We start from the raw sequence: 26,782 nt of genomic DNA on the forward strand, positions 1-26,782 counted from the left end.
CTGCAGCTCCCCTGTTTACGCGGTAACGGCTGCCGCCAGGGCCCGTCCCCATAGCAACGCCTCCAGCCTCGGCCGCGGCCCCAGCGGCGATGGCGGGGTTCGGCGCGGCTCACCCGTGGCAAGGTATGGGGGATAGCTGTGAGGGGCGGCCATCCGCGGGGCTCCTTGCGGCCCCGGGGCACCCGCACACGGCCGTCGGGCTTCAGGATCCCTCCTGCCTCCTCCCGAGGCCTGTAGTGAGTCGGCACCATGCCGGGTGCCTTGGGCTCTCCTTGGGTGAAGCTTCCCCATGCCCGTCGCACTATGGTGACTCTCGGCCTGCCCAGGCTTGGCGGGCAGGTCTGACACCACCCGTTTTCCTGCGTTTAAAGAAGGTGTCTGGGGAGGGGCACTCTTGGGGTTGTATGTGTCTGTCCACCTGCACGTTTTAACAGTGGTATCAACTTAACAAGGAGAACCCAAATGCCTTTTGTTACAGCCACAACAGAGGCCTGCTGCTGTCAGCTTCCTGAGTTTCTAATAGCACCAGAAATTAATGTGGAAAACCCCTGTGTTTTCACCTGGTTTCCCCATTTCTTTAAATTTCAAGTGGTCTTCTTCAGTTCTCCTTTCCCCATTTCAAGGATTTAAACGAGTTAGAAAAAACCAGCTGCCCAGTGAAGTGGTGGAGTCACCATCCCTGGAGGGAGTTAAAAGAAGTGTAGATGTGGCATGCAGGGACACGGTTTACTTGTGAACTTGGCAGTGCTGGGTTAACAGTTGGACTCAGTGATCTTACAGGGCTTTTCCAACCTCAGTAACTATGATTCTATGTTTATTTCAAATTATAACAGCCACAGCATAATTGCATTTGTCATTTGAGAGCTCAGGTTGGTCATTTTCTGACTGTTTGTTTGCAAAGGTATTTGATACTTTGTTACTAGTTGGCTGACACCATGGGAGCAGCATTGGCCAGGGCAGCTAAGTGGACTGCTGCTGGTTCTGGAACTGGCACACTCGAAATCACCCCTTTGAACGAATCTCTTTTAAATCAAATTATAAAGTTTGTGGAGGACTTCAGCACTAGATATCCTCAGGAAGCAGCATTTGTCTTCAAAGAGCCCCTTGAGTGGAAAACACAATTGGATCGTTCAGCATTTGGAAACGGTTATGAGATCACGTAAGTCTGAATTGCAGTGTATTTTGAAATTACGAAGGTGAGTTACCAAGCCAACTGTGCTTTAGTGTATTTGGGAGTCTAAAATGGGTGGGGGTTTAATGATGTGTATTAAAAATTTGAGTTAAAATTTGCTGCATTTTTATTATTTTTTTTCCCTCCAAGAGTTTGAGACTGTTCTATCTTGGATGTGATAACAGACCCATTTGGTTGATGATGTTTACAGCTTACACTCTTTATTCCTTTTATAAAAAGCATATAACAGTGAGTAATCCTGAGATTTGTGTTAGTGTTAGGAGTGGCTCCTGTGTGGTGGGTTGACCCTGACTGGATGCCAGGTGCCCACCAAAGCCACTCTGTCACTCCCCCTCCTCAACTGAATGGGGAAGAAAAATATGACAAACAGTCCATGATTGAGATAAGGACAGGGAGATCACTCACCTATTACTGTCATGGGCAAACTAGAGTTGACTCACAGAAATTAATTTAATTTATTGTCAATAAAAAGTAGGATAATGAGAAATAAATGCAAATCTTAAAACACCTTCCCTGCAGCCCCTCCCTTTTTCCCAAATTCAACTTCACTCCTGATTTTCTCTGCCTCCTCACCCTTAAGCAGCACAGGGGTTTGGGGAATGAGGATTGCTGTCTATTCATTGCACATTGTCTCTGATGGTCCTTCCTCCTCACCCTCTTCCTCTGCTCCACCGTGGGGTCTCGCCCACAGGAGACAGTGCTCCATGAACTTCTCCAACATAGGTCCTTCCTATGGGCTGCAGATCTTCATGAACTGCTCCACTGTGAGTCCCTTCCAAGTGTGCAGCCCTTCAGGAGCAGACTGCTCCAGCATGGGTCCCCTGCAGGGTCACAAGTCCTCCCAGCATGGGATCTTCTCTCCACCGGTCGTGCCACTGCTCCAGTACAGGCTCTCCATGGGGTCCCAGCCTCCTTCAGGGACATCCACCTGCAGACTTGCAGTGAAAAAATTGGTTTACCTTGGAAGTTTTCTGAAATACAGTTTAAAGAAATTGTATATGTTTTATCATGTGAAGCTTGTTCTCTAAAATTTGCGGTTAAAGGTCATTCTAAAAGGATATAATTCAATTTTTCTAGTGAAGCAACTGTTCAGTCTGAAGCCAGAGCTAAAGATGGCCAGTCATTGCTGCTTTTCACGAAATCAACTCTCAGAGTTCGTAGTTTCGACCAGCTGTCCTGTGTGCTACAAATTGCAATGGAAAAAAAGTTAAACGAAGTACAGGCATGCCTTGAAGGTTTCCTTTCTTCTTTTGTTTTTATAATATTTTCTTTCTCTTAAAAAGTATGTCTTCTTCAGTTCATGTTTATGAAATGTGCAGAAAGGCATGCCTTCATTCTAAGTATATGGGAAGGTGGCTAAAAGGGCTGATAAAGAACTTAATGCATCTTTTATTTTCACAGAAATCACTAACAGAAATCTGGAATAAGCTAAAACTGTTGAATATCATCTACAAATTAACACATACTTAGTAATACCCTAGCTATTGCAGCAGGCAGTAGGTTTAAATTTCTGAAAAAGAATGTCTTATTGGAGGCTAATAGCAGTTTTTTATGTATTTGTAGTTTGAGCTTCTTTCAAAATGTTACATCCTTAAAAAAACAGCAAAAAAAAAAAAAAATCTTACGCAATTAAGATATTCTCACTTGTACAAGCTTCACAGTGAGCGCTTCTAAGTCCTTCTCACAGTGGCTTTTAAAATAGAGGATCAAGTACTTCTCATGTGTTATATTCAAGTCCAGGTATTCAAGTGTGTCAGATTTTCAAACGACAAGAAGACCCTTGATATGCTAAATGGGATATCCTCCTCTTCTAGCTAGAAGAGATTAGTAATATTATTTAGGAATTAGAAAATTAGAAAAAAATTGAGAAATTCCAAAACTGGGAATTTGGTAATTGGAAATTATATCTGCAATGCTAAAATGTAAATGCTCATACTGGATCAAACATCAGAACGATCTAATAATCTAGGGTCCTGTCACTGGCAGTGATCAACCATGAATAATAAGGAAGAATAATAAGGACAGGGTATCATGCAGATGCATTCATAGATGCATGGGACTTCATTTGCTGAACACAGTGAAATGATTTTTTAAAACCCATTGATATGCAATTATGTCACTGTTTACCAAAAACAACAGCTGGCATAGCTGAGGAAGTAATGGGGCCATTGGGAATGCTCCTGAAAACCTTTAAAGATGTTCTTTAACACTAAATCATATTTACAAAATTATCAGTTTTCAGTGACTTAAATCCATTGATTTCCTGTTTTTTTTGTGATCAGCCAGGCATATTTTTGGGGAAGGTGGCCGTTGATAAAGGAAAGTATGTAATATTCACCTCTTGGTTGCATGAGTCTTAATCTTGTGAGAAAGATAAAAAGTATTTGTTTTGCCTAACAGTTTCAAATGTAGTATCACATTATATGATTCTGGTTCATGTTTTCAGCTAACAGAGATCCTATAGTGCAAATTCTTGGCCCTGAATATGGGACTGTTGAAGGAGAAGATAGGTCCATCTTGCATTTACTTGAGAAAGTGAAAAAATGTAGTGACCCTGAAACAGAGGTGAAAATGAAAATCTTTCTTCTGCTTCATCAGTTGGATTTGCAATTGCTTAATAGTTCTTTGAAACAAATTTCACAGTAAGTGCATTTCAATTGGAAGCTAAGCATGTCAGCCAGTGCATTTTTTTGTTTTTATTGTTAAATTAGATTGGTTTCAACCCACAGTGTGTGCTTTTGGTGTGACATTAAAAAAAGTGATTGAAATAACTTTCACTTTCATTAAGTTATTGAAAAAATAGTCTTCTTTTTTTTTTTTTCCACATGGAGATTTTGCTGTAGGTGTGGCTGTGCAAGTGTGTGTCTGTGAGTGTGGTTTGTTGCATGTGTTTTGCATTTTGGTAGCAAATTGAACTTACTTGACCAAACAACAAAGTTAGTTAAATTAAAAGTTTTCAAGGAAATGTTTATTTCTTCATGGAAATATATTAAGTATTACATTGAGCCTGTTTCAAAACTACAAAGACTTTATGTTAGCTATGGAACTAAAATTTTACTAAACTAACAGATAAAAATAAGAAAAACAATTGAAGATGACCCATTTCCAGCTTTTGTTGCTACTATGAAGACTTGGTGTAAAAGAAAAAAATCATGTAATATTCTCTTTTTATTTCTCTGAGTACATCCTTTTCATGAATACATTTTAACCCATTTTCTATTAATTTCAGAGATGTAAGACTAAATCCAGCTGCTGTGAATAATGAAGTGAGTCTTCTCAAGAATTTCTCTGGGGAAGGAGAAAATACAGTACTGGAATCACTGGAGTATACATCAGGTCCAGATCTGATCATATCTCATGCTTATACATAATCTCATTAAAGTACTTATCGTATGATTCTGTGATAGTTGACTTCTGTGTGAAATTTGCTAAATTAATTTCAGTAATAAATTTTAAGTGTTTAAAGTGTTTATTTCTATTTTAAAGTTATACTGTAAAATAGACAGTATTTTCAGATATGGAATGCTGTTCTTCAGCCTTTAAGTACAGAAATAATCTCAATTTATGAGTATCTTCAGTAGAAATAGAGGAAGTGAACTGAGTCCCTGATCCCGTGCTAAGCACAGTTGCAATTCTGAGTTGAATCAGGGCACAGGTCTAAGAGCTTTCCATAATCAATTCCTCAGAGTATGAATTCTTGAGAGTAATGTATTGTTTGGGTATATATGTTATATTAATCATCAAGAATAACTATAAAAAATACTTTAAAGCTGGAAAAAACACTAATGCTAATTGGTTACAGATTACATGTTCTCTAATGGATGCCGAGCTCCTCCCTGGAGACAAGTGCATGGAGAAATTTGTTACTTAGTCATCAACCCACATGACAGTGATCCTTTGTGTATCACTTGCAGTACAGCAGGAGTGTTTTTAAATGGAGTAAGTAATAAATGATACCATGGAGTAATGAATATTTTTACGTGCTAAAATCAAGAATCAGTCAGTTTAGGGTAGTAGCATTGAGATTGTAGTATTGAGTAGTAGTATTGGGACCTGCAGAGCTATTTATTGGTACAGAAGAAGACACAGTAACAAATGCATGCTTGTTTTCCCACATATTTGGAGGGCTTTTAATGGTAAATATATATAGGATGGTATTCTGAACTCTTGCTAGCAGTGTTTGCTTAGCCTTTAAACATGCCCTTCACACTACTGTTATTTAAAGGTACTGTGTGACTAGATGCCTCTCTAGTGCCTCATTGCTCTTGATCTGAGGTGTAATATGATTGTGTGTGGCTAACATAGTTTGCTTTTTCTATGAATGTTAAGCTATTCTTTCTCCTTTTGGTGGAGGCTTTCTGGAAATTATTTAGCTCTTCTACTTTTAATTGCGGTTATCACTTTCATTACAGATTGGTTTTATTTAGACACGATAGTCCCCTATGTATGTTAAGTGATGAACAGAACTTTTATATACATTTTGAAGAGGTACTGATGTCCATCAGTCATTTCCTAGGAGTTAAAAATCCAGGGAAATTTTGATTTAGCATGTTTTGAATGGATTAAGCTCATAAAGCTTAGGCTAGTCAGGTTACATTATCTCCTGATCCTTTTAGACATCTGCTATATTGCACTAGAAGCTCATATTTACTTGGTTATTTACCATAAGCCATAAATTCTTTCCAGTGAAACTACACACAGCACAATTAACTGATTGTAATTACTTGCAGAATTCTATGTAAGATCTTGATTATTTGTTGGGATCCATGGAGATGGTCCATGTATTTTTACAAAGCATTACTAAGTTGAATAGACTCTGAGCATGAGAGTTCTATACCTAATGCATTGTAGATGACCTCTGTGCTCTTTTAACGCTATTTTATGGTGCAGATTAAATTACCTGGATAAGACAATGCTATTAATAATTTCAAATTTATTCTTTTTTTTTTTTAAGGGTCAGATAGATGGTAAAGATCGCATTGACTATGAAAGAAAAAGTGATGTATATAAAGATATTGTCACATTTTTAAGGGAGAGATCACCTAAATTTGTAGAAAATATGGCTAAACAGGTATGTGCTTACTGATACTGTGTATATATTCTACACACATTGTATAATGGTAAGAATTACATTAAAAACCTTGCTGAACCTTTCTTTACCAAAGACAAGTCTCTGATTAAATGAAGAATTCTAAAAACTGCATTTGGTATTTTTCTTTGGGTATGTTTCAGTTTCTACTAAGTATGTTCCTTTCGTAAATAGCAAATAATATACTATTGCACATATTGTTCTATCATATCTTACTATGAGTTTTGATCCAACATGTGAGGTCAGCTTCTAATTCTGCCTAAAAAGTATTGCTTGTCTTCTAGTGTTACTCTCCATGAGGCACTGGAAATGTTAAAGCAGGAAAATATGATATCCTTTCAGAAAAGGTCAACTTCTTATGACAGTATTTTTCCATGATCAAAACCACTTACATTTTTATCTTCATTCTTTGTAACCCAAATATAAATAATAGCCCAACATTTTTACGAGAACTGCCTGATTTAAATATCAGAGCTGAGAGTTAAGCTTGCAGCTTATGCTCTGTGTTGCTTCATCCAATGTAAGATGCAAGTATTTTAGTTTTATTTAGAGCTCTGTATTAACTACAGTCACACAGTGCCACTTCAGTTTTGCATGTTTCATCATTCCTGATAAAATTTTTTTCAGCTTTCTAGTGTGGTTATAAGATTATTAACATGGTGGCAAAATTCATTACGGGCTAAAATCAGTAACAAGTTTTGTTGTGGTTATTTATATGCAATTTTAAGTATTACATAAAGGAGCTAATTAACATGGAAATTTTCTTATCCGGTACTTTTAGTTTTCTGGGATGTAGGGCTGATATTTATATTTTTTGAGAAATAGATACTTGACAGAAGAGAGCATTTCAACTTGTACATATAAATATGGTAGCTTATACTAACAGTAATGGAACTAATTTTGTAAATTGTTCTGTTTGCAATAAATGCCAAAATATGTTTTATTTATCCCATAGGCAAGTGTTTTTTTAATGTTGTATCTACACATTGGTTTGTTTCATAAATGTGACAATATATGAATGGATTTAGATATAATTTGTTTAATGTATTTTCAACATGATTTGACTTCATTTGATGGTCTTCAAAGGTACAATACAGTAATATTTTAATAATGTGTTACAGTTCTAAATGTTAATATAAATTAATATTAATATCAATAATAGAGATAATATACCATTCTTTACTGGTTTTCTTATAAAGATATTGTAGATATTCAAGAAATGTGTACACTTGTTAAATAAGAGTAAGTAGAATTTATTCTGTTTTCCTTCAGTTGTCATATAAATCACTTAGTGCTCCCTGACTGTGTAAATAAGTTTATGCTGAAGAGTACAAATTATACTATTTTAATGATTTAGGAATATCATATCATACTACTTTGCTGAAGAGCTGGTTTAGTATATTCTGCATTCTAAAACTAGAATTTAAAGAAGTTAATACTATAGAGATCCAGAACATTTGTATTTGAGGTAAAATTTCTACTCTAGAACTCTGAAAAGGAGAGAAAAGCTGTATTTCCAAGGTTGCCTGCCTGAAATAAATTATGGCTGGAAATAGTTTTGATTTATTTTCTGAGGAGATCTTTGAAAACCTCATTTCATACAAATATGTTGCAAAACAAATTAACTTTTATAATATCTTCTTTGCCTTGGTTAAGATAAACATTTGGAATTGCTGTGTTGGCATATACTGCTGTAGGAAACGTACCTTCTAGCATGTGCTTAGCTGCTCAAGCTACAGCATCAATTCCCCTTTGATTTGTCTTATTTATTGTTAAATTGTCCTGTCTAGAGTACACTTTCTGAATGAGAGAATTAGCATGAGTTGTTTTATGATGAAACAGTTGAGTCAGCAAGTATGGAACAGCCAATTCATGTCAGGGGCTAGGTGAAAACCGACTATACTGTAACTGTCTCCTTAAAGCTTGAATCAGCTAGAGAAAGGAATGTCTTCACCTATCTGGTAGTGATAGCTGCAATAATAATAAGTAGTGGTTGTATGCTGTCTTTCCTGTAAAAATTGAATATGTTCCAGTAGAGAATAAGAGTTCACAAGAGTCCTCTCTGTTCTGGATACTTTTGATCAGCCACGGTACTCAACACAGACAGCTGAGGACTCGTAGGTGCCACTCAGCTCCGTTCTTGTACTTGATTTGTTCAACAATGTTTTGTCCTAAGAGACAGAAGATTTTAAAAAACTGAAATGGAATGTGTTTAGATAAATTCTAAGCTATATCAAATTAAGTTACTTGGACCTGAAGTCTAGCAGCCTATTTTCATGTTTTTGTTAATTTTTCTTTTTTATGTGGGAATTTTTTGTAAATCCTTCATGCAGGGAAATAGTTTTAATATGAATGATCCATTGAAAGCAGAATGACTGACTTTGCAATTCTAGATCTTATAACTAATTTGGAATTAGTTTCTATAAAAGTGCTTGTGTCACAAAATATTTTAACATACCAGAATTTAAAAAACACCCAATGCTCAAGTATGTTCAGGAACTTCTGAATTTCATGACCTCACTTATTTCGAAAGCTTTATTTTGCACATGGCAACAGCTACTTTCCAGATTAATGTTTCATTATTTTAAAGGCAATCTGATTTTATGCTTGTAGTCTAATTCCACATTTAATCGTAAAAATTTTTAAGCACAGCGTTCTGGAATTGTGCTTAGAACTTATTGTTTTAATATGTATTATTCATATAGCAATATGACTGACAAACCATGTCTCCTTTTGTTAGGAATACAGGTTTTTTAACGAACCAACATGTAAGAAGAATTTCCAGTGTATGGGAGTAGTTGAGGCTAAGGTCTCTGGCCAGTCCCAGAGCCTTCATGATATTACAGAAAATAAAGTAGGTGAGAAAGTAAAAAGTTCTGCATCAAGGAGATCCATTGAAAAGAAGAAATTAGAACCATCTATGAACTGGAAGAATGCTGGGCTTTCCGTTCTCAGCAGATAAGTAGTTACCTTATAAATAAATTTTCATATAGATCTCTCTAAACTGCTAATGATTGGACTGCATGGTATAGGTTTGCATTTTTATGTTAAGAGCAATAAAATTTACTAGGAAGAAAGTACAGACTACTAAAGAGATTTCACAGTTTTCTTCTGTTATGCAACAACTTTGATGATGTTATGTCATTTCCATAGCAAAGCAGGGAAATATCTTGCAACCATCTGCCATACTGATCCTCTAGGACTCTCATACTATTATATTTTTGGTGTAAAATGCCCTTTAAAATGAGACAGAGTAGACAGTCTAATCCAAACCACACTTTCTGAGAGAGGCAACAGAGATTCAGGATGGAAAATCATGATGACTCTTACTTACACTACAATTTTTAATGATTTAATATTATATGAGCCACTTTTCTAGCTCTGCGTAGCAGCAGTCTTTACTAATGAGATTACCTCAAAGTTTGGACACACAGAAGTAGAGCATACTTATATTGGATATTGTTGGATTTATCTTCTGAAATCAGAACTCTGTTCCAATGTCAAGTTTCCTAATGTGTTAATTGAGGAAGAAGAATATCTGAAGGAAAGTCTACATCCTAAAAAAAAAAGGAAAAATGTATCTTCTCAAGTCTGCCAATTTGACATGTTGCAAGAAATATTTTAAGAGATTTTGGATGTGACCTACAGTCATCAGTTAAAAAATGTGGTTTTCCAGGGCAAGGGCTTATCTTTTTCCACAGCCATTGTTATAGTCTAGATGTAGTAAAATTGGCTGTAATCATGAGTAGTATTCTGTTTTATTGTGACTGCGGTAGTATGACCAGCCCAGGCTTGAAAGGACATTCTGTTTTCACAACGCTGGAAATCAGGGACAAAAAAGCACGGGTGATTGTGTCCAGCTAGGCCTAGGAGTCTATGTGAGGAAAGCAAGATATATTGTATTCCACATTATAAAAGGTATGGAACAGCTGAGCATGTGGGAGAACTAGGCAGACTAGAATTCTTCTGCCTGGAAACAAGATGACTGGGTGGACTGTAAGACAGATACAGAAAATCATGACTGGAGACAGTGAATAGGGAGCAAGTAGTCACTGTCCATTCTAATACAAAGATAAGGGGCAGCAAATGGAAAGAGCCAGTGAGACCAGTTCCAAATGAAGGGAAAAGAGTTCTTCATATGACACGTGGCTAAGCTGTCACGTTCTTTGCTATGGGATGGCAGAAGTCGTTTGTTTATGAGTTCAAAAAGCAGTCAGCCACGTTCATGGAAGACAAATTCATCCAAAACTGATATACGATCAGGAGTGTCCCGAATCACAATTTTCTGAAGAATATGCTGAAAAAAGAATTTCCATGTTCTTCCATTGTTCACCTGCTGTTACCTAGATAACTGTTACTGGTCATGGTTGGAGGTGGTATCCTAGGATAAATGGACCTGTGGTCTGTATGAATATGTTTATTCTTTGTTCTTGTATCACATACAGGTCAGCATAATACGTTTTTTCTAATATTCCACTATTAAATTAGTTAGTTAAGACACAGCACTCTTTATTTTTAATGGAGTTTATTGTGTAGGTTCATAAGCTCATACGTACTGATGTGTCCCACTACAGCTTTTTATTTCTATGTATATATATGTATTTTTTTTTTTATAAAAAGAAACATATTACTGACAAAGCTGCAAGAAAAGATGCTGAAGAAGCAAGAAGGAGAAATAGTACTGTGTCTGCGAAAATAAAAAAGAAAGGGGGTGGCTTTTCTTCTGAATCTGCTAAAATACAACCAGCTTCAAAACGGTATGGGTTACTTATTCTTCTTTCTTCAATTTTTTAATTTATTTTCAGTATTGACAGTAATTATCACCATACTTAATATTTGGTAATGTCAGTTATATTTTTCTAGTTCTTTTACTAGGCAGTGCTCTCATACCTGTTTAAAATGTTCTTGTTCATGTTACTTTATAGCTGTTTAAAATGGGTAATGCTGTTTTTTATTTTTAGTAAAACATCAGCCAGGCTTGTTGATGTTAGTGAAAGCTCCTCAGAGACTGAGGAAGATGAAGAACAGCCTGTACGTCATCATGAAGGAGGCACAGATTTGCCATCAGAATACTGGGGAATTCAGAAACTTGCAAAATATTTAAAGGTAAATAAGAAGCATTGATAAATTTTATAAACAGCTGCTTTTACCTTCTACATCTGAGGCCACCAGACCAGCTCCTCATCATTTCCACCTTCCATATATTTTAGAACAGCCCTGCTACATAGTATGCTCAAACCCTGGAACTGTGGACTTCCCTGTCATGCACCCGTTTCTCCTGCATATTTTTTAATCTGCTGGTTTTGGCTTACATAGACCCTTAGATTAAACCATCTGTTCAGTGTACAGTTTAAAACTTAAGATGGTATAATCTCTTTATTAATTATTGGGTTTCTCTTTTGCTTTTTGGGTGAAACTTTCCAAGGTATTTCTTTATGTGGATAATGACTTTCAAGAGTTTTTATTAAAACTGAATATGTGCCTAAAGTCTTTCATCGACTATGATTAATGAATGACTGAAGTAATTCTAACGTGGTCTTATGTCTGGATAGATGCTGTTAGTGGACAAGAAAATGTATGATAAACAGGCATTCTCTAAAGAAAAAAAGAAGGTTTTTTTACACAGACTTGTTGAAAATCTTTTGGAACTTACAAATATAGATGTTTGGAATTCTGTGTATGTCTGAAACACTTTTAAAAAAACCCAACAATTCTCTACTATTCTGGAAAACTCTAAAACTAATTATACTTTTCCCTCAGGAGAAATTCCTTTTCAAGTTTGTACTGGAATTTATGTGCTGTAAGTTACTAATAAAAGCACTGGTTTATTTGTTTTTTTGAGTAAAGCTATAGAGTACACACATCCGACTGATAAAATGATGATGCTGGCATTTGGTACAGCAGAAATACTTATGAGGAATAAGCAAAATCTTTGGCTCCTTATAGAAGAGTAACAGTCTTTTAACAGTTTTCAGTGCATTTACACCGCTTGTTCTCAGTTCATGTATGTATAACCTATGCTACTGGTTGTAGCCAGAGAGATACAGAAATACTTGGATAATACAAGTCTCTACAATTCTTTATGCTTTATCTTTTCTAGATTGGACCTCTATATTCTTGTCATTTTGTCTATGCTGAAATAGCCCTTTGCAAGTGTAATCTTGTGCAGCATTCAGAATGTAACTTGCTCAGCTACCCCCTAATGAGCACTCAATATATACATTTTGCATGATACAGTATTTATGTATGTCAATACATATTTGCATGTAGTTACAGTTCAAGGTGTTTTCAAATCCGTAAGTCTACTAATAGCTTGTTCTGTCTGTCTTATGGACCACCTCTTTCTGGGAGCTCAGAGAAATAACCATGATACATTTTAATAAACACTCAAGGTCTTCCTGGAGAGGATACTTCAAACCCATTACTGTTGGTGAACTCCCAGAAATCTTTTCATTAGGCCATTTCTGAACCACCTTCTTTACCAACAAGGGTCATCTCTCCTGGTTACATGTTTCTCAAATTCCATTTCCTCTCTAGATCCTTTGTATAGATTTATATGTTTAGATTTTAATATGGGATGTAATTCAGTACTGAAACATATCTAGACTTGCATGAAACCATTCTGAATGAGGAGTGAGAATGGCAAATAGGAAAAAGTATTTTTCACTCTCCTCTGCTTTAGAAATTAGTTTTATTACAGCTGTCAACAAGCAAAATTACTTAATGGCTTAGAACTAGAAAAAGAAAGGGGAGCATTTTTATCAAATTGTGAGTACCTGCTAAAAAGTGTTTATAATACAAAAATTCCATAATATGAAAAAGTTTTGTTATGAAAATTCAAATGTATACTTGTTTATGTATTCATGCACACCTGGGTCTTACAATAGTTCTTTAAATTAGAAATAAATTAAATGAAATACTTGAAGATATACTTAAAATAGTTCTCTGTTGATTCGTAGCTACGTAAAGCAAGAAATCCCTAGTGTCAGATAAAGCTGAAAAGAGATGCCTCAGTGCCATACCGCAGACAGTGGTTGAAATGTTTTATTGATGGAGTGCTACTTTAGCTTGCACATGGAATTCATTTTAATTCGAGTATAAATACTGCACTTCTGGCCAGACTTAGGAGATTTTTTGGCATTCTTGTTGTTCATGTGGGCAATTGTTCATGACACATGCAATATAAGAGAAAATATATTTATGACTCCAATATTTAAGTATCTACAAGCATATTTATATAGAAGCACAAATTTCAAGGGGTTTTGTGTCTTCAATGGTTGTACACATAGTTCACACATCTTAAAAAATTAATAAAATGCATTAAATAATAGATGCTTGAAATACAGAAAATCTAGTAATTTGTAGATGCAACCATTTTTGAATGTCTGCTAATGTGCATTACAGTTCAACTATAAAAGACTGATTTGCAAACATAAAACTTCCATAAAAGCTTAAAGACACCTAGTTTTTATACCAGTGTTTGATTGTCTCTCAAACTTAAAGAGACAGTTGCTTCCTGTATAAAGCAAACTTGCTAGATCCTGTGGATTGTGCCTGTAGGCTATGTATTTGTATACCTCTTCATGGATAGAAAATTCCAGTGCAGGGGAAATTCCCTTCTGACTTTTTGCCCTTCTACATTCCCTCTCCTTTCCGGGAAAGATCAGCCATGTTGGAATTGCTCCACTGGGAAACAGCTGCTTTTGTGGTCTGGCTCTTTCTCCTACTTTCAAACTTCCCAGGGCTCTGAAACAGAAGACAAGAGCATGTGTGCTCTTGCCATGTCTTGCCATTAATTTAAGAATGGTCAGTGAAGACTGATCAGCGAGGTTGGTGATGGTGTTGTGTTAAGCATCTTTTGGGCCTAGAGTAGATAAAACTGGAACGAAGTGTTCACTTGATGTTTGTAATGGTGAGATTTACTCAGGAGAGCCTGCTTCAGATTTCTAATTTATTAAAGTAGTGCTTCTGAAGTATTAGGTTTTTAGAGGGAGGACTACGTTTTACATGGGGATAGGGTGAAGAGGTCACATTTTACAATGATCTGTTTTACAAGAAATGGGGAACATCAGGTAGAAATGCTGGATCTTCTTTGTGGCAGAGCTGAGGCTGTGTGCTGGAAAAAAAAAAAAGAAAAAAAGAAAAGCTTTCCTGCCCAGAGGTAGGCACAATCGATTTGTGTTGCTGCTGTTGAGCTCTGATTGTTGCAGTTTTAAGATAAAGATGAGACATTGAAAGGTGAATTGGGGCTGGTGACTGCTCCAGGAATAACTCAAATCTCCAGAATAAATCTTTAATCCCTTAAACCCTTGTGCTGCTTGGTTTCAGTTCCCTGTAAAGGCTTGATTAATGTGTACACATATGCAAGGGTGAGCTCTGGATAGAGTTCTGCAGGACTGTGTTAGTTACAGAATTCATCTTTCAGTTTCTTACTTGGAAAGTCATTCTACTTTTGGCTGTATTTTAGGGGTACAGTAGAGTAGTGAAACCTCACACATCAAGTAAAGTATCAACTAATTTCCTATGTGTTTTGAATTACTCTGGTTCAACCAACCTCATTCCCAGAACAGCATTGTGTTTCTTTTCTACTTTGGAATCATAGGTGGACAAATATTCTGTCCCCAGCTGTTTGCATCTTGTACTAGCTCCAGGAGGTGGGGAAAGGCTATGTACTGCACAGGAGTTAGGGAGAATGTGCCTTGAGTACTAGCTGCTAGGTGCCTATGTGCCCTGGCAATGTATAGCAGGGGATCACTGGGTGCTTGTCACATGACTCAGTGAAATCTCATTCACTGGACAAGGAGAAGGTTGAGAGAACTGCAGGATACACTGGATGTATTCAGGTCTGCTCCACAGCTGCATTTTGGCAGGATCTTTGGAAGGCTCATGCATTCAACTAACATTTCTGTAGCTGGCAGGAGGCCCCTCTGTATTGGGCTTACATTACATACAGGTGGCAAACAGACCACAGAGGCAGAAATGTACAGAAGTTTCTGTACAAAGATCCTTCCGGTCTTTGCTTCTTCCCTTTTCTTTCTCTCCAACTTCCTCTAAAAGTCCTCATTTATTTCTAGGCAACTGGGTCAAGGAAATGAAAGTTTTATGAGATCAAAGCTATGGGTCTAGTTCTTACAGTGCATGTGTTGCATTGAGTATTGGCTGTGCGAGAACTACTGCCCATCACTTCTGCTTCCCCTTCACACTTGTTCCGTGTGAACAGAGCTAAGCCAGGAGGACAGTGTAGCTGTTGCACTGCAGGCAGAATTTATTTCCTCTTCTCAGGAAGCTCAGATTTTTCAGTTAGGGAAATGCAGCTTTATACCGGCTTGCAGGAAGGAACAGTGAATCCTCAGCTGAGCTCTTGGTACATAGAGGGCACTAGCATTCTTGGAACAGGCTAGAAATGCAGAAAATCAAGTAGACAGTGAAATGATTCAGGGACTCTCTGCCAGGTGCTAAGATGCGGGATCTCAAACGAAAGTTTCATATATTGTTGGTAAACAGTATAAGAGTTTTATTCTCCAGGAAAAGATGGGGAGACACCTGGAAATCGGAATTTAAGAGCTAGGGGTAAACTAGGGTGCAGGGAATCCATGTATGTGTGAAGGTTAGGAATATGGACAAGGAAGGTTCAAACTATTGCAGAAACAGGGAGCCTATTTCAGAACATTTGAGGACCAAATCTTAAACGACAGTGGCTTGTGTGTGTTGAGTTCTTTTGCATTCTATATGGAAGGTTTACAATATGACATTTTTCTACTTGGAGGGAAAGTCAGTCAACAACAACTGCTTGCATGTTTCCCTACTATGCATTAATATGAAGTCGGTCACACTTTATCTCCAAGATGAACCTTGTCATATCTGAGGTCTATGGATTTAGTTATCTGAAAAACATATTTTCCTCATAAAATTTTGTGATAGAAAATGTCCAGCCTTTCAAAATAAAAGTCTCAGCCCTCCTGTGGTTTAACAGGTGGTGTATACAGCAATTCTTTTGTATCAAACAATTATAAATTTACAGCACTTGCAAAGGCATTGATGTGGTTTGTAGATTTTTTTCTCAATTTCTGTATGAAATAGAGAATGGACAGTATTTTTTAACTGCATAATGGAAAACTATAGCTTTATTAAGTTATATTGGTATTGGAAATGTTCCACATTATTAGGATTACACTAGTACTCATAAAAATTTAAATCATCTTCATAAAGTATGCATGCATTAAGAAATTGATTGTATTTTGGGATTAGCAGAAAAGTAATTCAGTTTTATTCTGAAACACAGAACCTCAAAAGAGACATTAACATATTAGCCTAAGGAATAAAATGAGTCATCAAGTACTAATTAAAGTGAAACTACACAAGAAGTAATTTTAAATTTTGTAAGAAAAAATAGTGTTACAGTGTACCCACTAAAGTACCAATTATTTGTTTTACACATTGTAATACTGCTCAAAAGTTTTATGGTAGTCACAGAAAAAAGCCTAAATACTAGAAAAAAGCCTCTGATGTTTATGGATATGCCTGAAGAACAAAATGCAAAGACAACTGCAAATACAAATTCTGAGGAACTAACTCTATTTCTTGGCTGTGCTTCTATTTCCCCAGAAATTGACTGGTAGGTAGAACTTCACAACTATAATTAGATACATAGATGATTAACATACAAGTTATGAATTTGGTGTGATAGGAATTTAGGAATTATTTTGTGTGCAGGATTATAAAAAAAAACCTATATGTAATCTTAAAATCTGGCTCTAGATATGGAATAGATGGAAATACTAGAATATAATAGCAGAAATAAAAGTGTCCAATCTGTGTAAAAACTATATTGTACATTATATTATTTTTTTCACAATCTGGATAATAAGAGTTAACTGGTTTTACTTTATGATATCACATTAGCAAGACTTGCATGACATATTATATTAGCCATCAAATATAAAACAAACATACATAAATGCATATAAAATACATCCTTGTCTCCTTGTCTCTAAATTGGAGAGACATCAATTTGATGGATGGACCACTTGGTGGATAAAGAACTGGCTGGATGAACGCATGCATAGAGTTGTGGTCAGTGGCTCAATGTCCAGCTGGAGACCAGTAACGAGTGGTGTCCCTCAGGGGTTGGTGTTGGGACCGGTCTTGTTCAGCATCTTTGTCACTGACATGGAGAGTGGGATTGAGCGTGCCCTCAGCAAGCTTTCTGATGACACCAAGTTGTGTGGTTCAGTTGATACGCTGGAGGGAAGGAATGCCATCCAGAGGGACCTTGACACGCTTGTGAGGTGGGCTGATGCCAACCTCATGAAGTTTAACCATGCCAAGTGCAAGGTCCTACACCTGGGTCGGAGCAATCCCAGGCACAGCTACAGGTTGGGCAGAGAAGAGACTCAGAGCAGCCCTGCAGAGAAGAACATGGGGTGTTGGTTGATGAGAAACTGAACATGAGCCGGCCTCAGTGTGCGCTTGCAGCCCAGAAAGCCAACTGTATCCTGGGCTGCATCGAAAGGAGCATGACCAGCAGATCGAAGGAGCTGATCCTGCCCCTCTGCTCTCTTGAGACCTCACTTGGAGTATTGTGTGCAGTTCTGGTGTCCTTAACCTAAGAAGGACATGGAACTGTTGGAACAAGTCCAGAGGAGGGCTGTGAGGATGATCAGGGGACTGGAGCACCTTGCGTATGAAGACAGGCTGAGAAAGTTGGGGCTGTTCAGTCTGGAGAAGGCTGCATGGAGACCTCATAGCCGGCTTCCAGTATCTGAAGGGGGCCTATAAGGATGCTGGGGAGGGACTCTTCATTAGGGACTATAGTGATAGGACAAGGGGTAATGGCTAAAACATCAACGGGGGAAGTTTAGATTAGATATAAGGAAGAAGTTCTTTCCTGTTAGGGTGGTGAGGCACTGGGATGGGTTGCCTAAGGAAGCTGTGAATGCTCTGTCCCTGGCGGTGTTCAAGACCAGATTGGACAAAGCCTTGGGTGACATGGTTTAGTGTGAGGTGTCCCTGCCCATGCAGGGGGGTTGGAACTAGATGATCTTAAGGTCCCTTTCAACCCAAACTATTCTATGATTCTATGATTTTCATATATAAAATAATTTTGACACTCTATAATGGCTGTTTTCAGGATTGACCAACTTGGTGGACAATTTACCTGAACTTATTACTAGACTGTTGAATCATGTATCTTTTCACTTATCAAAGTATGTGGTGGGGTAATTTGAAGGAGGTTATTTAACTGAACTGAAACATCAAGATGAAAAATGAATTCTGCTGTAGTTTGGCTAAGTGGCAGACTGTTATTTTTCAGAAAATACCAACTGTATGAGACATAAACATGTACCACCTGCTAGCGTTTCTAGGCACATATCTGGCTAACCTGTCAGCCTTGGCAAATATGTCAGCCTCCATATCATTCTCTTCTTCACTATTCATGAACATCTCTTGTTCCCATCTTCCAGTATTAGCCAAGTTTTTTCTGCTTTTTAAATTTTTGGTGAAGAATGTGGTTACTGAACAAAAGGGGGGGGGGGGATAAAAATATGGGAAAACTGCATTTTATAGTTATGTATTTTTTTACAACCCAGCCAGTGCTGATCGTGAAAAAGAAGTCTTTTGATGATAAATTTACTAGGTAGGAAATATTGGCAAATAGTGAAGTATCAAATTATTATTATAACTGGCAACTCTGAAGCACTTGCATAGCTCTCGCCTCAAAATACTGTACCAACAGTCATTCCTCATCATAAGAGACATATAAAATTTGTAAGAACCGGTTGAGTTTTGACCATTAGCACCAACTCTGATGAAGTTCTGTGTGGTGGAGGTTTAATTAATGTTCTGAGGGTGACCCATTCCTTAGAGTTTCATAGGTGATGAGAAGAAAAACCAGACAGAAATAAATTAAAAACAAACAAAAGTGTAGAACTTAACAAAAAAAAACAATAAAAAAGATATGGTATATAAAAAATTAAGGGCTAAGGAAAAGAATGTAAAACAACTGATGTTTAATTTCCCTCTTTCTACAGGATTGTATTCTATTGTAAAAGCAGGTAATTAGATTAATACTAAACTAATGAGCTACTGTTTCACCACTGCAGCTACTGTACCTCTAAAATAACTGTAAACACCCACAGCTGTTTCAATCTGGTTTAAGGCTTTATAATCCTGAAGCAGATAACCAGATTTCTGGCTTTCCTAAAGAATTATAATGTGGTTGTCTCAGAAAGCTATCGAGAGTTTTAAGAAGTGATAACAGCATTTTTCATTGGCTTTAAATGTTCCACATTGGACCTAGGATCAATTAATCACAACTTACTATACACGCAGTTACTTCAGAAGCATGCCTGTGCTTCAACCATGTCTTCATCTATATTGGTTTTTCTCATGGTTTCACTAAGCTCAGTTTTTTAAGTTTGTTTTATTTCTCCAGAGAGTATCTGCCTCTTAGCTTTTCATAAACTATCAATATCATTTTGTTTTTCTCACAAAATCTTTTATGCCTGGTTTCAAATGACACTGTCTTTTCTGTCTGCTTAGTGCTTACTAGGCTTCCACAGAATGCTAGCTCTCCAGTAGTCTGGGCACAGGTCCTTCTTAGTTCAATGTCATTAAATTTTCTCCGCTGGTTTTGCAAATGAGCTGGATCCATAAAGATAAAATAGGTGTAATAACATTAAGACTTTTGGGAGCCAAGTGCTAGGCAAAATCAAAATTGCTCAGGCAAGTCTGACACTGTCACAGGAGGTCAGTAGTACATCTGTGTTATGGGTGGTGTGTATCATATCTCCAAATCTGCCATCCGGACATACAAGTATCAATGTTAAATTAAAAAACAGTAGTGCTGCTTGTGTAGGTCTTTGGTTTTTGTTTTGGTTTGTTGGTTTGGGGTTTGGGGGGAGGGGTGTGTGTGTTTGTTTGGTTTTGTTTTGTTTTTAACGCTAGAACCTTTTCTTTTTCTTATTCAACCCTAATTTCCTGCTAATCTCTGCATGTTCTGTCTAAAAATAGCTATGCTTTATTTTCACATAGAAAATTTTTCACAGATGAAGTGGTCAAAGGCAGGGAGAAGGCTATAACCTTGTTCTAGTGCCAAGACATAAAAGTCAATACCTAGATTGGAATTCTTCTCACCTACTTCTAAACATAAACAAAGTAGGTGTTTGTAGCTGAGCTGGGCACTCAAGGCTACCTTTATGATCAGTGGAAAAAGTAAGCACTTCAAGTATGTGATTCATCTGATATTTTAAGCATCTATTCAGAATGAGATGGATCATGTTTTTAAGTTCATTGTTGACTTAATCTCAATTAACAGGAACGTAGGATGGCTATAGGTGACTCGGTCTTAATCATCAGAATGTAGGATGGCTGTAGATGAGTGAATTTAGACAGATGACTCCCATCCCCACACTTGTGAGCATTTCAAATCATCAGTGAATGTCATGTGAAATACTCTCTTGAAGGCCTACTCTTATTCCAGCTTCTTTATGTATTTGGACACAGGGCTTTGCATGCTTTCTGGCCTTTTTTCCTTGGAGTGCTTTATAAAGATCACCCTATTTGGTAACAGCCTTAAAAACTAATTGGCAGTTAATAGGAGAGTTAATTGATGGGCATCTGCTAGGTATCTGTGATCTACCTTTGCCTGACCAGCTTTGTGACTGCTTGAGTTTTGTTTACATAGATGATGTGCATGTGATCTGGATCCTACAGTTTTATCTTGCTTCTAGTTTCTCAACAGGATTTCAGTTAGAGGAGACCTACTGGCTTTTTTCTTGTCACCATAATCTGCACTCCATCTTGAGCTCTTCAGGGAGTGAGCTGCAAAAGTATCCTCACATTGTCACATATTTAGGACAGTCCTATAGACACTGTGTTGGTGAACAAAGAGAGAAGGCTATCTTCATTCTGGAGAAAACCAGGACTAAATAAATGTCTCTAAGGAGTTTGCAAGAATTAGCTGACCGAAAACCAGCAACATGTGGAAATTCTGTGACATCTGACCAAGACTGATGTCTGAGCAATCAGAAAAGCAAAGTAAAAAATCCAATAATTTCTACACAGATGCAAAGGACCTTATCTGCCTTCTAGTCACTAAAATATACATATGTCTTTTCTTTGAGAAATCATACGATCTAAGATACTCACTGTTCTGAGAAACAGCATTTTGTTGTCTTTACACAAGATTCACTTTTAAATTTGTATCTTGGCCTTTGAGTTACTTTGATCTATATTAGCCAACTAGCTGTTCTCAGCTCTCTGGCACATAAATACATCTGAGAGCTTGTTTGTTTCTTCTTGCAACACAAATTTATCCATAGTTAGAAGTTTTCCTGAAGGAAAACCTTTTGTTCACTTGGTATTTTTCAGCTGGTCGGCATCTTTTAGGAGGGAGATTGCAGAGGCAGCATAAAAAGCATCCTTATGCGCTGAGAGGGAATAGGTTAGTTGTGCACATTGCAATCTTTATAGTTTTCTCTCTAAATTTACCTAGGATCAAAAAAAGTGTGGTCCATTGTTTTTACAACATTGTCCAGATGTAACTGGCGAAAAAATACACTCCTAAACTGAAAATTTCACAAATGAGAAGATTAACTTGAAGTGTTGAGATATTATATATTACCTTGGCCAGGTTTTCTGTGTTTTTTGGGTCAGCAATTCACTTCTCTACAAGTTTGAGGTTTGAGAAGTTACTGGGAAAAACATTCTACTATTCCTTGTCCAATCAAGTAAAAGTTAATATGTTTGCACATGAGCCACATGGACTTTTACCTCCTCAATAGTAGAATCCAATTACTATGAATCAGAAAAAGAAATCTAACGGGATAGATGCATGTCTTGTGAGAGTTTTCAAGAGGGAATCAGCAGTTGCCTAACAAAACCTTCTGCTTCACTTAGAAAATAATAGACTTATTCTTTTGTTTGGAAACTCATTTCTTTTCAATTTCATAAAATATGGTGACATTTTAAATTCACTATGTCTTGGTTATAACATATACGTTGCTTCTGCCACCGTGAAGGGTCAGGGTCAAGGTATTAATCTGCAACTAAAGCTGTGCAGCTTCTGTGCAGTGAGCATTTTGGATTTTGTGATGCCTGTGATTTTCCACTGGCTTTACTTACATTAATCTGTATGGTTTACATACTGCCAGGCTGTAGCCAAAGAATGCCAGAAGATTCAGGAAATGGGGCAGGGAATTATTCCATAACTCAGTTATACTTGTCCATAACTCATCTCTTAACAACTTACAGCTTGTATGTTTTATAAACTAGAATGAAAAATTGGAACTAGTATTTAAACCAAAACAAAACTCAGAGTTTTTAGAGGTTCACTAGCACAGAAGAACTGCCTTGCTGAAGCATATTGTACATATTATACAGCAGTGCTCAGTCTTTCATTAAGCTTTATCAGAATTTGTTTACATTTTAAGGTATTTGCCATCAGAAAATTACAAAATTGTCTGATTTGAGGGAGTCAAATTCAACAGAAAATTCAAAAGTCACAAAGCTGTAAATGCAGAATTCTGTTTCACGCTTTACTACTTGCTTTGGCTTTCTTGTTTTATAAAAATGCCAATTTTTTAATAATATTTTGGGCTGGGATTCCACTTACTGTTTTTGTTCTAGGAGTTTTTTCATTCCACTGATGAATATTAATGAAATAATTTCTGGTATAACAATAAAGGTTTCTGTAATTTGACCTACTTTCTTTTTGATATCACATAAAGCTATTTTGTTCAGTATTTTCTAAAATTATGTTGTCTTGGTATGTTCAGTCTTAATTTTGTCAGGTATATTGTATTTTCTATTCAGATTATATATATGCATAATCAGAAGTAGGTTATTATTATACATAAAAATGAAAAATGCCCATGAACAGCAATTTTCATTCCTGTTATTCAGTCGTAGTCTTACTATCACAGATATGCACATTAAGGCATCTATCTAGGACTTAACACAGTAAAGAAAATGAACTTTTAATACGGTAAAAAAATCTTAGCCATAGTTCTAACCAGATGAAAAAATAATCCTTGATATGCCATGCAAAGTAAAACAACATTTCATTTTTAGGTTGCATTCAGTCACAGTCACTCTAAATCCAAATGCAAATTAAATAAATTAATTTAAAAAACTCCAAGTAGGTACAGTATTTATAGAGATGTTTGTGAGCCAAAAGGTGTATAATTGGCATTTTATGTAGTTTTGGTTTCTCTCAAGAAACTGAAATGCACTATACCTTTACTGTGATGTTTGTATGTTTCAATGCATGTATCTGTATTTTACTACAGATTGGGCAACACATTTGGAATCATCTTCTTTATAGTCCTGTTAGTACTTTTATTGCTTGTGCCTCAATAACGCTTTTAGGTTTCAGTTGAAAGTTGGAAACAAAGATACTGGGAAAAGGCATCTAGGCAGTAGCAGGCAGGAATTTTGTCAAAGGCTCTGGGACCACTGGTGTCTTGAATCCAGGTATGGGGCCTTTCTCGTAAGTCCATCCTTTCTCTAGCATCAGTTGTGACAATTCTAAATTCTGATACAGGTCTCTGCTCTAGGAAGATCAGTCCAAGTAATATAATTATGCTACATATCATGCCAGGGGGTTCGAGCAAAAGGAAAGAGGAAATGTGTGCTGTAAAGAGATCTGTACCAGTATAGATACTACATAGGTCTCTAGTACAGCTCCTGTACTGTCTCAGCTATCTGAAAAGCTATTGTTTCTGCCTGCTGGCAGTTCATCTGCAAAAACTTCAGTAGTGTTTACCCTTTCCCAAGATGACTCTAGAGGAAATTTTGTATCTTTCTTTCCTAGCCTACTGAATTGAAATCATAGTTTCAAAATTTAAAGCTTTTGAGTTTGCTAGGAAGGGTTATAATTTGAATGGGACATGTGATACTGAAATCTTAAGCCTGTGTATTTTATGATCTATCTTCTGTATCTGTGATCGTACATACTACAGATCAATCCTCTTTTTTTTTTTAAAGAGAATGAAATATTTGGTAAGCTTAATATTTCCAAAATTTCATGGTAATAAAAATCCGTGAATATATCTAAGAAAACAGGGCTAAAACCAGAATGCAGGAGGTCATTTAGCCCACCTGCTTGCCTCCAAAACAGCATCAATTCTTTGTGTGTCTTCTGGACAAATATTTCTGTAACTTTCCTATGGTGGAGATTTCACAACTGCTGTAAGCCATTATTCCAAAATGAAAATATTCTTACCATTAAAAAAGTTTATCTAATATCTAGAATAAATCAGCCCTCATGCCTTTCAATCCCATTATTTTTTTGTCTTACCTACAATGGACGTGGAGGACAGACTATTGTTTTTGTAGCTGTTCCTTAAACCACCACCTTGTTCTCATCTCTAGAGTAAACACCAGTTCTGTTTTTCTGTTTAGATCATACTTCTGAGATATTTTGCTGTCCTCTTCTGATCTTCATCAAATTGGGCACTATCTTTTCTGAGGTATGATACCTAGAATAAGCATGAGTACTTAAGCTGTTGTTTTATTAGTGCCAAAACAAATACGGATGATTTCTTCTATCTTACAGGTTACAAATATTATTATAAGTCTCTCTGTGAAGTTTGTTTTTTTGTCTGACAACACTGTGGTGTTGATAGGCAATATCTATATTGTGTTCCATTGTTAACACCAGATTTTTCTCTGAAGTTCTGCAAACTAATCACGATCTTTGGCATCAGCCAGTTCTCTCAGTACCATAAAGCAGATTCAGTCAAGGTCAGCTAATATGTAATAATCTAAGTTTTCTAAGTACTTACTGACTAGTTATGTCCTTAGCATAAGCAGAGTGTTTACTACATCTTCATTGACATTAATGGTATGTTATTAGAACACAGTAAAGACTAATGCATTAAAAAAGACCCATTCATGTTTTTAGCTTTCTTGCTTTCATTTGTTGAACACTTGCCATTGACTAGGTTTTTTTCTTCTTGATTATTATGAAGGTATCAAAGAAATTATAATTTTAACCTGTGTGTCCCTTGGTAGTTTTATTTTGGTTTGTGCCCTTATATGCTTATGTTATTCTTTTATTTTCATTCTTAGTTATTTGATGTTGTCTTCATTCTCTGTTTCTTGAGTTTGAGCCAACTGAAGGGTTCATGATTTTTGCCTAATTAATCTCTTTCTATACTTTCTGGTTTTCATCCTCAATGAGATTTTTGCTTTTGTACTCATTATATAATTTTTAAAAGGCACTAATGCCTCTTCTGAGCTTCCTCTTTGCTTCTTTCTAGTTACATCATGGCTTTTGGTTTTCTGAATTTACCAAACAACAACGGATGAATTTCTGGCCTCCTACTAGCTTTAATTTAATTGCTATTTTATCACTGCCATCTAAAAACGTTGTTTTAGGTGTGAAACATCTTGGGCCACCAACCTTCAAACTTTCCTGACTTTCATTGGGAATCAATATGATTTCAGCTGCTTTAGGAGGTAATGGCCACAAAATAAGCACAAAGGCACTTTTTGCCCTTTTTTTTTTTTCACTATAAAATTAACTTAACAAACTTACAGGGAAAAAAGTTAAATGCTTAAGAATATTAGAATATGTCCCTATAGCTAATTTCCATTTTTTTCCTCCCATTGGAACCCTTGTGGCTTAAGAAGCCCTAGTATGACCTTAAATACTATTTTTAACAAATATTGTCACCAGTAACTAAATGGGTAGCTATTTTCTACCACTGCTGTTGTTGAGGAGCCACCATAACTTTAGATTACAGAATCGTAGAATGGTTTGGCTTGGAGGAGACCTTTGAAGATCATCCAGGTCCAAATGCCCTGCCATGGGCCAAGACATCTTCCACTAGGTCTTTGAGCAGTGTGTGTTAGGCATGCTGTATTTGAACATGTTTCTGCCAGGTCACAGGAGCAGTATCCGGCATTCCCTAAGATCACAATGAAGAATTTCTGAAGGCCCAAGGATTTTTAAATGGAGAAAGATAGGACACTAAGAAAGCCAGGGAAAAGGCGGCTGGATGCAGCCAAAAGTTTATGCATATTCCATCTTGCTGTACATTCAGAATGGACTAACTTATATATGAAATCATGTTGGGAGCAATGTTGCCAAATATAGATATTTCTAGTATAGTGGTGACTAAACCAGTGAGGTCAGACTCACAGATACCAAATTCATATACAGTCTTACCATAGTCTAAAGCAGCTGCCTTTGTATACACACATTTAAAGTTTTAACTAGATTAATCTGTTCATTATTGTTATTAGAAAAGTGTTAAACACCTAAAAATAAAAGTGAAATAAATGCAGGCTTTGCTACATGTTCTTTATAGTTTTGTAATTGTCAGTGGTGAGCTCTAGTATCATGAGAGACATTACATTTGCACGGAAGATGTTTTACTGATAACATAGCATCAATATGGTTTATCTTAATTTAATTTGTGGATATATATGTTATACCACTACATGGGAAGAGAGGCACATTTTAAACTAAGTCTGTGTTTAATTTCAAGCCT

The 26,782-nt window shown here is 36.6% G+C and overlaps 1 protein-coding gene across 1 annotated transcript in view; it reads left to right on the forward strand.

The window, feature by feature from the left end:
- Positions 1-12: 12 nt before the first annotated feature.
- Positions 13-26,782, forward strand: part of ODAD2 (outer dynein arm docking complex subunit 2) — an 85,649-nt gene continuing 58,879 nt past the window's right edge. Inside the window, 10 exon segments of the mRNA XM_061350923.1 lie at positions 13-123; positions 902-1,159; positions 2,270-2,427; positions 3,639-3,834; positions 4,422-4,528; positions 4,995-5,131; positions 6,147-6,263; positions 9,022-9,243; positions 10,902-11,038; positions 11,243-11,387. Coding sequence (XP_061206907.1) covers positions 936-1,159; positions 2,270-2,427; positions 3,639-3,834; positions 4,422-4,528; positions 4,995-5,131; positions 6,147-6,263; positions 9,022-9,243; positions 10,902-11,038; positions 11,243-11,387 — 1,443 coding nt within the window. The 5' untranslated portion in view covers positions 13-123; positions 902-935.

The sequence above is a fragment of the Neopsephotus bourkii genome, unplaced genomic scaffold (genome assembly GCF_033783945.1).
Source record: "Neopsephotus bourkii isolate Nb327-2 ecotype Australia unplaced genomic scaffold, CSIRO-AGI_Nbou_v1 NB_53, whole genome shotgun sequence".
In the NCBI taxonomy this organism is placed as follows: Eukaryota; Metazoa; Chordata; class Aves; order Psittaciformes; family Psittacidae; genus Neopsephotus; species Neopsephotus bourkii.